Below are 15,648 nucleotides of genomic sequence, written 5' to 3'. Positions count from 1 at the left end.
GGGTGATAGCTGGTGCTCGACAATCTCTGTTGAATGATGGTCATTCACAGTGGGCGTACATGACCTCCTTTACGCTTGAGTAGAATTACGGGGAAGGCATTCGGCATCTACCTGCAGCGAGTATTTGTTGTCAGATTGGGGCAGTGGCAAAAACATCTGACAACCGGTCTAGCTTACAAACAGCTAAAGTTAAACCGAATGTCAAAAACAATAAAGCGTCTACTGCGGCCACTGTTTTTGCTTTTCATTTTTGATATTTGATGATTTTTTTAATGCTTCTCTGGTCCCCGATGAATGCCGCTGGCACGCCCCTTCTTTATTACGACCTACTTATCACACAACCAGCATTCAACCAATGCATAGGCCATCTGCATCCAACAACATGTGGTTGGAATTTTGGACGACTACACGGTAGCACGTTTGTGGAGGGTGAAAACCCCCTTTCTGCACGCTGTCCCAACAAAAACCTGAACGCAGATGGACCACAAATTGCATTCAGGAGTGCTTGGTGGGACAAAGAGTACTCCTTGACTGCCACTGGAAGGTAAACTTGGGGTGATCAGGGCAGATATTCCCTCTAAAGCAGAGGGGAAAGAGAAGAAAAAGGAATAAAGAATGCATAGGCTGGTGTATGGATGATTGATGAACTCTTGAAAGATACATTGACTTTTCACATAAGTTTCCTATACTTCTGAGCTGTCTCATCTTTTCTTCTCTTTTCTCTTTTTCTTACTACTCCGACTCGTTCAACAGCGAATCTTTGGTTTTGTAACGTTCATCATTTTTCACGGCAGGAAAAAACTGCTCCCAAGTGAACGTAAAGAGTGACTTTATCCATTTGTCCATTCATGCTAAACAAATAACACTTGTGTGTCCATTTGGGAGGGTGCTTTAGTCTTAATAGCTGGCTGTCTGCTTTGATTAAAGGCTGCATTTTCCTATGCTGAAATACTGAATAATAGTGTGTTTCACCAAGATTTTATTTATATATATATTTTTTGAACTCAGCCTTCTGGTTTTATGTGGACAGGATTTAGGTCCACTGGTAATTTTTGACTTGAAAGGGTTTCACAAAGTTTTCCTGGCATCTTCAGGGGGATTCACTTTCTGAGCTACAATCACATACTCTGAATAGATGACAGTAGACTACACACAGATGCTGTGCAGAACGTGGCCTCAGGGCTGTATTTATATGATAAAGTGGTGATGGCGTGTGGGAGGAATGATATTAGCCACCACTGCCTCTGTCTTACGTGAAAGCTTGTTTGCCATATATGTACTGTTCATCATCAGCAGACATATACACCACTACTGGTATACCAACGTGTGGCAACGTAAAGGCAAAGCCAACTCTGAGTATCTGAACATCTCCAATGTGTGTTAGGCAACCACATCTTAAAGTCTTTGGAAATCTGCTATAGGGTCGGAATACCATTTTTCCCCAAAGCTATTCCTTCCTGATAACCACACCGATTTATTGGTGAGACAATATTATAATAATGATAATAATAATAATAATAATAATAATAATAATAATAATAATAATAATAATAATAATAATAATAATGGATTGGATTTATATAGCGCTTTTCAAGGCACCCAAAGCGCTTTACAATACCACTATTCATTCACTCTCACAATCACACACTGGTGGAGGCAGCTACAGTTGTAGCCACAGCTGCCCTGGGGCAGACTGACAGAAGCGAGGCTGCCATATCGCGCCATCGGCCCCTCTGGCCAACACCAGTACGACGACCAGGACAGAGAGCCCAGGGATCGAACCGGCGACCTTCCGGTTACAGATGCGATTCCCAACCCCCCCTGAGCCACGGTCGCCCCAAATACATATTAGCCGTTTTCCGATGTATCAGTGTCTGGATTTATAACAACCGATAAACCAAAATTTAAAAAGTAAAGAAGAGATGGGAGAAACACCCCCAATCCAAGTTTTGAGTGTTGGCACGCCACAGTTTGCCCACCAGAGGGAACCAAGCAAGAATCAGGCAAAGTGTAAACAAGTTAAAAAAAACAAAAAACCCTACACATTACAAATGTTCTCGAGTTCTTGTAACTGGACACACTCATTAAATAAGGTAGAAATAAAGAAGTGAAACAACTACATTCTAACTTCCTTACCTTTGCAATTTTTAGAGTTTTGGGGCTGTTTCTGTTTCCATTTAACTGCATCTGTAAGCTGTATTCATGAGCGTGTCTCAATAACTAGCTTATTGCATGATGCTGCTTCCAATCGTTCTGCATTAATTTGGGGTAAAATATTCCAAATCTACTCGTCTTATATTGTGATTTTCACCCAGTCAGATTAAGCTCAGAATGATTAAGTCAGCACAAACCAAAGATTGCTGTTTTGTAATATCTCAAAGTTGTTTTTCTTTTTAGGAAGTATTTTGTGGTGCACGCCTTGCCCACATCCTCTTGAAACCTGCCTGACATTGCTACTAAGCATCTTTTTGTATTCCTGTAGCATTCAAAGTCAGCAACAAAATACAACTGTTTATAATTTGACATACACTACACGTGTTAATCAATAGAGCTGTGCAGGCTATTGATCAAATCCTCTGTCAGAGCCTGTGTGGATTGCGTGTACCTCTCAAAATGTTCTTCATCCAAAAGAGGGGAGCAGTGCAGGGCAGAACAACCAAGGCAGATAAATTATTTACGGCTTCTCTGCACGACACCACCCTCAGCCAAGCGAGAGTTGGATGCAAGAACGGATGGAAGGATGGATGGATAGATGGATGAAGGATATGAAGAGCAAATCAAGGAGGATGAAGATTTAAAGGGGTTTCTCTTTTTTTGGAAGGACAACAGCTTTAGAGAGATGAAAGGAGATGAACGGGCAGAAGAGGAGACAGAACAGCGCTGTGTACTTGTTACAGAGAACAGGATGCTCCCTCACAAATTTGCACACATTATCTACCAGCAGCCTTCCTGCTCTGTCTCTGACAGACACTCTCACACAGATTGTACCGAGAGGAGACAGGATGATGGTTAGAAGGATGGCAGCATGAATGGTGAAAGAAAGACTGATAGATGCTCAGAGAGACAGCTGGTATTTCTCTGTGTGTATAGTAGATAGAATTATAGAGAAAGACATACAGGGATGGCTGTGTGTCTCATTTTGAGCCACCCCACCTAGCATATTAACACAACTTTGTTAGTCACATGGTGAAAAAACCAAAGACAACTTTGAAACAGCTCTGTATGGTCAATTTAGCATCCCCCCCTGCTTTAACTAACATCACAATACAATACAAAGTTTAATTTATTTTATCAACTTTTATTCTGACGATGCTGTCTGTGTTGAGCGCTCAGTGGATCTGCGTTCGACTACTCCGCCTAGGCTGCACTGTGAGTGCAGATCCACTGAGCGCAGCCCAAGCTAGCAAGACAGAAGTTAAGCTCGTTGCAACATGGCAAATTGAACCTCCCCCACCCTCATTCAGATCTGGCCTTTGGAACTATTTTGGTCTTCATGTGAAGTATGACCCTGAAGGTAAGCGCGTCATGGACAAAGGTAAAACAGTATGTTGGATGTGCCACGCAATGCTCAATTACATGGGTGGGAACTACTGCGTTAGCGCAGTTAGCTCGTTAACGTGTTGGCCGTCCAGCCCCACGCACGGGGCGATCGGCGGTAGCTCGTTAACGGAGATTTGCCGTGTTGTGGCGTTAACGTCATTTCAGATTAACGCTGACAGCACTAGTGGGAACAAAATGAATATGGCTGCACATTGCCAACATCATCCTAGTGCAAAGACAAGTGGAAGCAGACAAAAACAACAAGCATGCATGCTACAAACTTTACCCGAGTCATTTAGACAGCCGTTAGCACATGATTCTCCTTATGGGGACCTGATATGTTTAATATGCTGCTGAGAATATAGCCCAGAAGAAGCGTATAGTATAGCTTTTATTTTGGAAAGAGCCATTTCTCTGTAATAAACTCTCTTTTCCAAAGATGAGTGATTTCTCGATCAGATAGATTTATTTTTTTATTACTTTGTTTCAGCAACACTAAATTTAAAAACTGTACTTTTGAGTTAAAATATATATTTATAATTTTAATAAATGACAAATTAAAAAAGCATGAACATTTTTTGTATCGAAAAAATATCGAGCTGTGACACCAAAGTATCGAACCGAACCAAACCGTGAATTTTGTGTATCGTTGCACCCCTAATATATATATATATATATATATAGATATATATGAATGAATATATATGTATGTATGAAGTGAGTTTGTGCCATTCATTCATTCAAAAGCAGGTGATGATTCTAATTTCGCCTTAAAGAGGACAAAGACACCCAGAGAGCAAGAGCTGGCAGACGTGTAGAAGTGTAAACAAGAAAAAAGAGAAAAGAACTGCTTGAATGGAAGATATGAACAGAAGGAAAAACAATTTGAGGGGGATCTGCAAATGAGAGGAAATAAAATCAGAAATAAATTAAGACTTCCAGTCGAGGCGGTGGAAATGAACTACAAATTGGAGCGATGCTCAAGCTCAGAGTCATAAAGGAATCAAAGATAAAAATCAACACGCCTAATCGTGTTTACACGTCTTCTGGAGGAAACTGGAAGAAGATGTCACAATAAAATTGAGATTGGGTGACTAGCACAATCGGGCGCCTTCTTTAAGAAAGCATCTGAAATGATGTGGGGAGAAAAAAAATTCCTTTCTCAGCTGGCTTGGAGAGAGAAAAGAAGAGGCCGCTGTTAGAGAAACAAAAGGCTGACAAAAGGTAAAGGATAGATTTGAGGTGAGCAAATTGTTTGCCTGCAGCTAATGCTGGTCACATCTCACACCAGCTGAAGACCACACCAGAAAATCCTCTTTGGAGTTTTAAACTGAAGTCCAGCATCTTCATAGAAACGACCACATGCACACTTTACAGCTACTTATAAAGAGATCACTGTGATTTTTACTCCAAACCATCCCAGTGTTAGATCACCCCGCACACACTGTAAAGGGCATTTTCTGAGAAGTTGCTGATGAAATGTTTCACATATTGCACTCCTCACTTTCAGCTTTTTCCAATTTCAGATGTCATAATTCACGCTGATGCACTTCAATGGAAACCCAGCTAATGTGGGTTCAGCTGCCTACTCCTTCCTGCCTCGCTTTTAAATGGATGTGAGCATGTGGCTTGTGTGTGAGTAGGACAGGGGAGTGTGTGTGCGAGCTTGTATGTGAGACAATGAGCTCAGTGTTCGAGCTCTGCGGAGCCTGCAGCCGGACTGCCTGGCCAACCTTATGCCCTGCACGAGACAGCTGTTCCTCTGCCACATAAAGGCAAAGGGGAGGCGCACGGGCAAATGAAAGAGGGCAAAAAGAAAACAGAGAAGGGTGAGGAAAGAATAAAGAAACACACACAATCACTCGGTGAGACACAAAATAAGACACACAAAGAGCAAGAAAAGGGTGAAGGGAAATGAAACAGACCTTTCAAACTACTGTTGGACCGATGTAATGACTGTAAAGTATTGGCATTTCAATAATGTGCTCTCAGAATTTCACTCTGTAATGATAGCTGCCGGAAAAATGAAAATACAGACATTTTCCAAATTTCCCGGGAACGCACAACTCGGATCCACTGAATTTGTTTCTGTGGCAGGAATTAATCTAAATTAGATGAGTCCATTTAGGAGCAAATGATGGATAAAGCTCATCTTGGTAGTTACAAGTCTAATTTTCACTGTGCAGCATGGCCCGACTCCGCTCACTCTTTTTCTCTTTTTTTTGGAAGCACCTCACTTAAAGTTTGAGGCAAGCATAAAACAATACTAAAAAAGCTTACATGAAAACACTCCAGACTGCTGACTGGCGAGTGAGAGCAATCAAAAAGCAATGTGCCGCACTGGACATCAAACCCTGCTTCTGTAATTACTCATAAATATAAAGAATTGATCCATTTAAATACTCAGGATTGAGCCCCAGTTTGTGGAAGCTGTCATGTTGCCTGCTGTATTGAATACAGTGGCCGAGATGAACATCACTGTTCCACCAATCATGTTTTATGTAGAGAGTGGCCACATACAAAGTATGTCACAAAGGCATGACATACTATGTATGACACACTATGTACCACCATAGTACAAATTTGTATCTGCAGCTTCACATTCTGGATATGAAAGATAATAGCTATGTTTTATCATCTTTCACCAAAGAAGTGAAAACCTGAGAGAGCACAACCAGCATCTGGATAAAACGTCATCCTCTTCCTCCTCATCTCAAACCTCATCTCCTGAAATGAAGTTAAGGCTCTAACAAATGGGCATGAACATCAAGATAATGTTGCACTTACATATTGTCAGCACATTAAACATGTGACCCTCCCGTCTCCTAACAACAGACAAGCGCTGAATAAACAACAAGAGCAGAGGATCATAAGCTAACATTATGCCAGTTAATGTTAGGCTTGACCTGTGGCATTCCATCAGGAGAAGCTAAATACAGACATAAGTTAATGTACCAAAGTAAATCGGTCTCTCTCCTTTCCTTCTTGTGGCCACAATCTGATTTGTTGCTGAAAGCTACGCTTACTTTTTGCTTATAGGATGCTGTAGCTGTCTCTGTTATAAAGGCATGTCCATCTCCCACTAACAATGACTGGAGCTGCGCAAGTTGAGAGGCCCGCGGCTTTTATCTGGTGAATGCGAGCCACAGATACAGAAACTGTATACTCCACAAAGCAAAAGCATATGAATCGCACCTTAAATTACTATCTGATGATGTGCCAATCACAGCTGTTCCATACAACGCGCTGCTTAAAATTTCCCGGATGTAGTCTCAATGTAAAAAAATCCTTTAAAAGCCAGACATACCAGAGATAACAGACCATAAAATTCAAAAGCCTGACGCAGTAGAGGGCAAAGAGCTCGTCACTCAAATCATCATCATCCCCTGTATGGATGTGCTTTGGATTTATGGTAAATGCTGTTAATTGACAGCGCCATATGTGTGTGTCACAACTAAACTACCAAACTGCCTGAAAGACACCAATAATGCAATTTGTATGTTTTCATATCCAATCCTAGTTGTGAGATGACACAAGCAGTTTTTAACCATTGCACTGTTTCTGCAACAATTTGCTGCCCGGTTCCAAATTTTCTGAACTATGTTGCTACCACTGAATTCAAAGCAAGCACATATTTTTCAAACAGCAGTCAAACTTCTCAGTTTAAACTTTTAATCTGTTATTTTCATCCCGTTTTCAATTAAACAGAAGTTTTAAGTAATAGAAGATGTATTTTATTCTGCACCTGGCTCCAAAACAAAGTAAAGTCCAGTCAAAAAAAAAACATGTCCAAGAACGGCTGAAAGAATATGACCAACATGCCCCACCCCACAACCCACAGGGTACTACCATGAGTCCAGATCTCTTCTAGGCACATTAAGGGGACCTGCACTACTGTGCAAGGTAGGCGTGGATTTTAATGTTGTGGCTGATTGGTGTAATCTCATAATCCTTAGGCTATAATTAAAGTTCGCAAAAGTCTAAATGACATTTAAGTGATGCACGTTCATGCTCATAGTCCCAGTGAGAGGCTTATAAATGTTACATTTTACAAAAAAAGAAAATGATAACTCGTCACATCAATACCATATGTTGCTTAAAAAAAAAAACAAAAAACTATTGGACACTAGGGCTGGGCCATATTATACCGTTCACGGTAATACCGGTATAATGTTAGGCAACGATAGGAAAATGAAATATCGTGATAGAATGGGAGTAAAACGCGCATGCGCAGTGCCTTTGTTTTCATACGCACATGGCCGATTGTTGGTTTGTAAAAATGGTGCAACTTCCATGATGTGGAACTGGTTTGGTGTTTGTCTGTCAGATACACAACAAAGCACATTTTTTTGCAGAACATGCAAGCGGCCGTTGTTATTGTCGTGTTTGTCGGACTAAGATGCTCTTAAATCTGGGAGTAATCTGGGTCCCAAACTCCGTATATTTGACTTCAGGTCAAACAACACTGCAGCATCACTGAGAGTTGAAAACTGTCTAAATTCTTTGATCTTTAATAAAACGATCAGCATTGCTGCTTTACCAGGTGTAACTATAAAGTTTAACTTCCAGGCATCCATGAAAACAAAAGTTATTACATTTAACGGAGTTAGAAGTTAGCAGGAAGCTAGCGGAAGTTAGCTCGCTAGTTTCGCTAGTTACCTAAGCATGATATAGCATGTTCTGACTGAGAGATTTCTGAAAAAATTCAAACGTACAGCTCTGCTATCACTTCCAACATAAATGAAGACAGGAAACTAAACAGCAGTGACGTTTGTAGGGTTACTGAAGTTGGGCTAGCTGGTATATAATGATGTGCTACGTGATCGCTAGCGACACAGCTATGTTAGCATAACATAAACAGTGAAGCTGGAGGACGAACACTTACGGTGTGTTCACACCGAACGCGATGGACGCGAATAGAGCGTCAGGTTTACATGTAAAGTCAATGGAAAGGCGCGATGACGCGCGATTGCGGGTCCCGCGAAAATTCGGAAGCAGATTTGCGTCGCGAAAACGCCAAAACGCGTGAAACGCGCGTCAGTGTAGCGCGTCTGGCGCGTTTGACGCGCGAATAAAACCACGCGCGTGAGTTTTTGTGTTGCACTTTGTGCATACGCGCGTTTCGCGTCTACCGCTCGAGTTGGAAAAATCTGAACTCCAGCGTCAAATCGCGCCGCGACAACCAATCAGGAGCCTGGTGACGTGGCTGTTACCTAGGTCAAAGGGGCAGATCCAGCCAAAGCCTTTCATACTTCAATGGAGGGGAAGGCTAATCAATGCGGTAGCAAACAACTCGGAGCTGTACAACACCAGCTGCTTTCAGTACCGAGACAGGAATAAAAAGGACCGAGCTTGGAGGAAGATATGTGAAGAGATCGGGCAACCTGGTAAGTTCATTCATTTCTCTTTTGAAAGTTTTCACTGACCCGGGGAAGCCGCACAAAAGCTAGCAAGCCACCGCTATTTTCCCACTGACGTACAAATACCGTTCTGCTTTTATGCATGTTATCATTTAGGAATATATTTTATTGTTTATTAATAAACAGCACACAGTGGTCCCGCTGTTCATCCGTCACTGCTTTGCTTTTTCGCTGATTTTTTTATTGCACAGTACAGCATTGCATTCTGCAGCCTGATTGACAAATCTCCTGCGCTTGCCAAATTTATCACGTTTGGTTTTGATAACCATCGCGTCCAATAGAAAAAACAGCACAAAAACACCCATAACTATGAGCCTCATTCGGAAATACACACCTGCACCGTGAGGGAAAAAGGCGCACGAAAGTGGCGGGCAGATGAAGACAAACCGCGGCATAATAATACTTTTACGTTTTGCAATCTACAAAGGTTTGCACTTTGAGAATCAATTGTGAGAACTGTGACCAGGGGCTAGTTATTCTGAGAACCCCTGCAATAAATGAGGGACCACTGTCTACTCTACGATTATTATATCCAACCTGTTAACATTTAATACTGTATTGATAGAACCAACTGATTCTGCAGCAGAGCATCCCCAGTCCCTGAGCTCCTGCTGCTGCACCCACAGATATGTACAGCAAGCACTGATACCTTTTTAGTCGGTGGGATTCCCTTGTGATCACCTTTACTAAATATCTACAACCAATCTGATTATATCCTGTTATTGTTTTTTTTTTTTCAATGTTGAAATTAAAATCTAGTAGCAGCCTTCTCATTTCTTTGTGTTTTGTGCTGTTTTACAGGCCCACAGAGGAGGACGGCTCCGAGGCAGATGAGGGACGGGTCCCAGGACGGTCCATCGGCGGTGGAGCTGGCCATCCTGGAGTCCCTGAAGAGGCCACACCAGTCTCCAATGGAGCATTTCCTCCTCAGCCTTGTTCCTGCTCTGGAGAGCAGCTGGTCCTTTTTATTCCTGTCTCTCTGTAAATTCTTATATTTTATATATTTATGTTTAATGTTTTTCTGTTTGAGACTTTTAATATTATTTTAAATAAATGTTTATAATGACTAATGTCTCAGTTCTACACAGCAAATGTTGGCACACAACTTGACACATGTAGAATTTATTTCATATTATACTAATGACAAAATATACTGATACAGTGGGATGCAGAAGTTTGGGCAACCTTGTTAATAGACATTATTTTCCTGTATAAATCGTTGGTTGTTACAATAAAAAATGTCAGTTAAATATCATACAGGAGACACACACAGTGATATTTGAGAAGTGAAAAGAAGTTTACTGGATTTACAGAAAGTGTGCAATAATTGTTTAAACAAAATCAAGCAGGTGCATCAATTTGGGCACCACAAAAAAGAAATGAAATGAATATTTAGTGTATATCAATGTGTGTGTCTCCTATATGATATATGGGGTGCCTTTGTCTGGATGTGCTTCCCATCCAGAGCTGCACAGCACAGAGGAAAGTTCCAGCGCTCCTGGAATCCCTCTGTGATGGAGCGCCAGTCTCCAGGTGAAGGCACAGCCATGAAGTCGTCCACTAGACAGTCCCAGATGGACGTCGCTGCCTGGGGGGTGATCTGGCTCACCGTGGACACACCGACTCTGAAACTGAACGCGATGGTCCTGAAGGAGTCCCCGGTGACAAGGAACCTGGACAAAATTGTTCAAAATTAGTATTATGTGTGCTGCAGTTACAAAATACATTATTCAAATTCCAAAATACTTTTGTGATGTCAGATTTAAATCACAAAACATGAATCTTACATAAAACCTTTTGTAATTATAAGGATAATTACAAAATGTATATTAGATCATATCTAAAACAGCTGTGTTTTGTTTTAACTTTAACATATCATAATTTGATTGGTAGCAACTTTCACAACTACAGTGAGCCAATCACTCATAATTCCTAAACATGTCAATCAGGTAGGAATGAAGTAAAACATTAATAGAAATAAAGAGTTGTGTGTTGACATGTAGCCCTTTCCTTGCTTAAATCATTAATATTTTTGAAAAATTAATCTGTGATAAGACAGCTTATCAAGATAGAACCATGTAACTAGAGATGAACCAAACTGTTCACAGTTTTATCTAACTCTGTTTTAATAAAGGCTGTGACCCCTGCTATAGAGTCTGACAGCTGCAGGGATTATATACAAATATTCAACTATCCCAGAATTAAACCAGGTCTAAATAAAAAGGAGTGAGTATCACTACAAAGGTTAACTCAGTGGTCCTAATGCTACAGTTTGATATCAGCAAACACCGAGCGCATACATTGATGTGACACCACAGCCATGCTATCATTCAAACACTGATAACAGCATAAATCGAATTAAATCGGGACTTGATGAGACCTTCTGAGTATCACTAGAAATATTATAAAGAGTCGTCTTTGTACCACAGTTTGCTTTCAGTAAACACCGACAGCATTCACTGTTAGCATAGCACATCCATGTTAGCAGTGTATAACTGGATGGATTAGCATATTAGCACAGATATCAATAAAGGACTACCGTATTAAATAGTTTTACTAACCTCAGGCAGACGGACAGGCGCTCTGCAGGTGGGATTGAGCGTCTGTAGTTGGTGTCTAGGCGGGCAATGCTGGGACCGACGAGGGAAAGCAGGTCCTCAAACTGGCCGACGGTGATAGCGCTGGAATCGGCCGTCATCCAGGCGCAGCTCCTGGAGCAAGTGGTGAAACTCACCAAACTGCTCATGCCTCTGGAGGACCTGATGGACCCAGGTATGGCGAGAACGTCTTTTACGCTGCTGCTCTGCTCTCCACAGTACATAGAGAAGGGAGACTCTCTCTTCAAGCGCTAGCTCGATAGCTGCCATCTTGCAAAACCAGGTCTGGCACAACTCCCTCCCACATTCCTCCCACATTTCCGGTTCACGCGCGTCAAAATATCATATTTTGACGCGCGATGGATTTTTCTTGGACACGCGTTGAGACGCGAATGTACACGCGTCAAATTAGGGGCGTTTGGGGCGTTTTATTCGCGTCCATCGCGTTCGGTGTGAACACACCGTAACACTTTTCCACTTATAAAAGTTAACGTGAAGGTTCCTCATGGTTAGAGACAAATGCAATCGCATGGCAGGATGCTGTAAACGGACCAAACTTCAGTCAGGAGAACAACTGAGATAATCCATCCACAATACGAGGTTAGTCATTAATATACTGCAACAACATGGGAATAGCTCAGCTGCCAGAGAATTCAACATTAATTAATCAATGGTACAGAAGTGGAGGAAGCAAGAAGAATGAGTTTAATAAAGTTTGATTTATCTGACTGCTTTGTTTCGCTTAATGTGCCTTACAATCCCGTGTACCTTATGGTCCGAAAAATGCGTACTGCACACTGCAGTTTAATGTTGCAAAGCACCTCTTTTTAACTTCAGTGGATATTATACATGGTTATGCTCAGGATATGTCAGCCCATTTCTACTGGAAATGCCTTTGGGTTAAACTTTCAGCAAGGAATTTGCATTTGCACTGTTACATTTTTATAAAGCTTTAATGTACATAAAAACCAGCTTCTTGTTTACGTGAAAATAAATGGAAGGTTGTCTTTTTGCGCTAGTAATGTTGTGGAGTTGTATTTTGTCTCGCATCAATTATATCGTCAGTTATATCGTTATCGCAAATTTTCAAATATATATCGTGATAAATATTTTTGGCCATATCGCCCTGCTCTATTGGACACCGTCTGATCAACACATGTTATTTAGTAACACACGAGTGTTTTTGCAAATCAAACGCAGATCTAATCTGTGTTTGTGCTGCAGTTTGTATTTCATGAGCTCCGATTTCAGCGAGCCCACGATGATGATTTAAATCACACTGCAGCGCTCAAACAGCAAAGCGACAGCGTGCTAAACATTTAATACTAAAATACCGAAAGCTTTGATCAAAAACCAACAGCGTGGTCAGAGGGAAGCTGTCGATAATGGCACGGTTCAGCCTCCCCGAGGCCGCGGCACATGCTCCGGCACATAGACTGTAAGCTCTGTCTCCAGGAATCCTTTCCTCGGTTACGCTCACAAATGAATACTGCCCATTCTCTTTCTACCCCTTCATTCCTTCCTTCCCCTCAAGGCACCATCCTTCAACAATTTATCCCTCCATCTTCCTCTCCTCTGTCTCTCTGTGGGGAATGGCCCAGTAATGCCAGACTAATAAATCATTCATGGCGTAGCCCCACCGCCCCCTCTCTTCCTCTTCCTCCATCCTGCTATCCTCCTCTCCCATGCTGCCTGACTGTGCCTGACCGCATCACCACACCCGCAGACTGCAATTCACTTACACACACACAGAGACACACAAAATAGGAGTTTGTCAGTTTTGTGTTGTTTTTCTAGAGCTCTGCTACACTGGCTTAGATTACTTCTAAAGGTACATAATAAACTGGATGTGGGAGGAAGCATTGCCTAAGTTCCAATGCACACCGATCTGTCAAAGCCCAGACAGGTCACAGGCTCGGCAGACACACAGAGAGAGACACGCACAATGAGAGCGAAGGAGGGGGAGGAAGGGATGACTGCTTGAGAATTAGAGGGATATAAGAGTGTAGGATGTGTCTGATGTGTAGACAAGCACCATGCCTCTGTGCGTAGCATGCATGTGTAGCGTGTGTGTGAGTGTAACAAGCTCTGGCCGGTAATAAGCATAGCCTGTGAACGAGCAAGCTGCCTCACAGGAGTGAAATCACAGCGACACAACCATCACGTTCTAAATTTACAACTTAAAAAGGCAAATAAGCCCTTTGGTGTTTTTCACTACAAAAGACCCCCCCCCCCTCTCCTCCTCCACTTTCATAGGAGTATAAGAGCCACGATGACACAAGGCAGCTTTCCCGCTGCTCGGGCCCATTTTTCGCATTCGGCAGCAGATGAGTAAGCCTGACAAATCATCCACCCATTCGCCGCTCATGCAGTCCTTAAGAGAAACACAGCGGCACCTTCTTTCAGACGCGAATAAAGCGAAGGGTCACAAGATATACGGCGCGCATGTGCACGACCTGTTGTAAATCGACCCCATCCCCACCCCTGCGAGGCACGCCTTTCACACAGTCCAGCGCTGTGCTTTTACGCTGTTCCTGGAGATGAATATGTTGTTAGTAAATCCATTCAACGTGCGACTGTGAGTAAGCGAGAAAAATCTGTTCACACAAACAAAAAACAATCTGATCTAATCTGAGCGGATGCAACCGCTGCTGACTGATCTTCATATTTACCCGTGTGCAGGGCTTGGCATTTAACTATTGCGTCATCTGTTCCATTTTGCTAGCGTGTGACGAAGAGCCGAAAGCCTTTCAAACAGGTCGGTCATTATAACTTTTGTTTCGTTTTTTTTTTTTTTTTAATTGAGTGGAGTTCTTGGTCTCCTTGGCACAAAAAAGTGGGAAATAAACAAAAGCATGAGAAAATATCGCAAGATGTGCACAAACTTTGAATTTGAAGTATTAACAAAACTGTATTGCTGGTTTTGCATGTTTGTACTTAGGTGGTCTTCTTCTACTACTACCAATACTTCTGTCAGCTACTAGCTTCAGGGGCTGCTACAGCAGATCATCTGCCTCCATCGCGCCCTAACCCTACCATCTTCTTTTGGAACAACAACCATCCGCATGCCCTCATTCACTGCATCCATCCGGACTTCTGCTTCCTGAGTGGACAACTCTTAATACCCAACAAAGACAGCACTTAACTACAGCTTTATGACAACAACGAGCTGCTCTACCTGCCACCAGTCTTTTGAAACTGTCTTGACCTGTTTCCCTACTATCTGCATGTGTCTGCAAAAACAACACAACAGGCTCATACGTTTCTTAGTTTGGATCCTTGTTGGGTCTTTACAGACACGCTCATCCACAATTTTCCACTTATGTCTCAGATGTCTCTTAAAATTTGCTGATGTCCTGAAATTTTCTTGGGAAAACAAAATATCCCATGTGTTTGTTGTACAAGAAGCCCAAACTATCAGATATCACAAACCTGAATCACAACTGAAAATATGGGCAGTGGCAAATAAAGTGAGGGATCCACAGAGTACCTTTCAACAGTTTGTTATTAACAATAATGTCTTGCAAAGCACTGTCAGTAAGTAAGCGATGCCCTGACAAATCATCCTCTCTCTCAAGGTGATGCTTGATTAACAAATGTCCGTCTGTCGCAGCTCATCAAAAGCTCGTCTGAGCCAACCAAATTCTGCATCATGTCCAATCAGCGCGGCGGCAGTGCGTGAACACATCTCTCCTCTCTAGAGGGAAACGTCTGCACAGTCTGCCTTTTCACAATCTCATTCATACACCGAAGACTAGAGCAACATTATTACCTAAACTCTTACTCGGAGCACGACGCTGCCTGGATGTGTATTCGAAGGAATCAAGGGCAGTTGGCGACAATCTGCTACTCAACCATCTGTGGACGCCACTATTTACAAGGAGGCTGCTGTTAAGTTGGAACCAGTCAACCCCACAAAGGAACAAAGGCCTTCGGTTCAATCCCCTTAAACAGCTGTACACACAAACATCCACAAATCACAGAACAATGAGAACACACAAAACAATGAGATTCGAAAAACCTTGACAAAACATCAAACTGCAGGCTGCCTTTTTCAACTCAAACTGATGCCAGCTGAGTCCAAAAATTCT

General features: G+C 42.2%; 2 protein-coding genes and 1 long non-coding RNA gene across 5 annotated transcripts in view; 1 reads left to right on the top strand and 2 right to left on the bottom strand.

Moving 5' to 3' along the window:
* Positions 1-15,648, bottom strand: part of trit1 (tRNA isopentenyltransferase 1) — a 51,946-nt gene that overhangs the window by 27,412 nt on the left and 8,886 nt on the right. The window lies entirely within an intron of this gene.
* On the top strand, positions 8,421-10,026 carry LOC146644156 (uncharacterized). The gene is made up of 2 exons (XR_014909369.1): positions 8,421-8,927; positions 9,762-10,026. It is a non-coding gene; the product is annotated as an uncharacterized LOC146644156 (long non-coding RNA).
* Positions 10,067-12,001, bottom strand: LOC146644155 (uncharacterized). Its single transcript, XM_085396728.1, has 2 exons — positions 11,522-12,001; positions 10,067-10,633 (listed from the first exon to the last, which is right to left on the bottom strand). Exons 1-2 carry the CDS (start codon positions 11,779-11,781, stop codon positions 10,363-10,365), a joined length of 531 nt encoding a protein of 176 aa, XP_085252854.1. The 5' UTR covers positions 11,782-12,001; the 3' UTR covers positions 10,067-10,362.

Source organism: Rhamphochromis longiceps, linkage group LG22, assembly GCF_057381845.1.
Source record: "Rhamphochromis longiceps isolate RC_006_pf linkage group LG22, R_longiceps_female_GT1.1, whole genome shotgun sequence".
Taxonomy (NCBI): Eukaryota; Metazoa; Chordata; class Actinopteri; order Cichliformes; family Cichlidae; genus Rhamphochromis; species Rhamphochromis longiceps.
Note: the sequence above shows the minus strand (reverse complement) of the source record. Positions and strands in the feature narration are given on the sequence as shown.

Bases quoted from the DNA above. Each gene is read 5' to 3' on its own strand.
- LOC146644155 (XM_085396728.1), bottom strand. From the start codon at position 11,781: ATGTACTGTGGAGAGCAGAGCAGCAGCGTAAAAGACGTTCTCGCCATA. The intron at 10,634-11,521 runs GTTAGTAAAACT...AATTTTGTCCAG, and splicing joins CGCCTGTCCGTCTGCCTGAG to GTTCCTTGTCACCGGGGACT.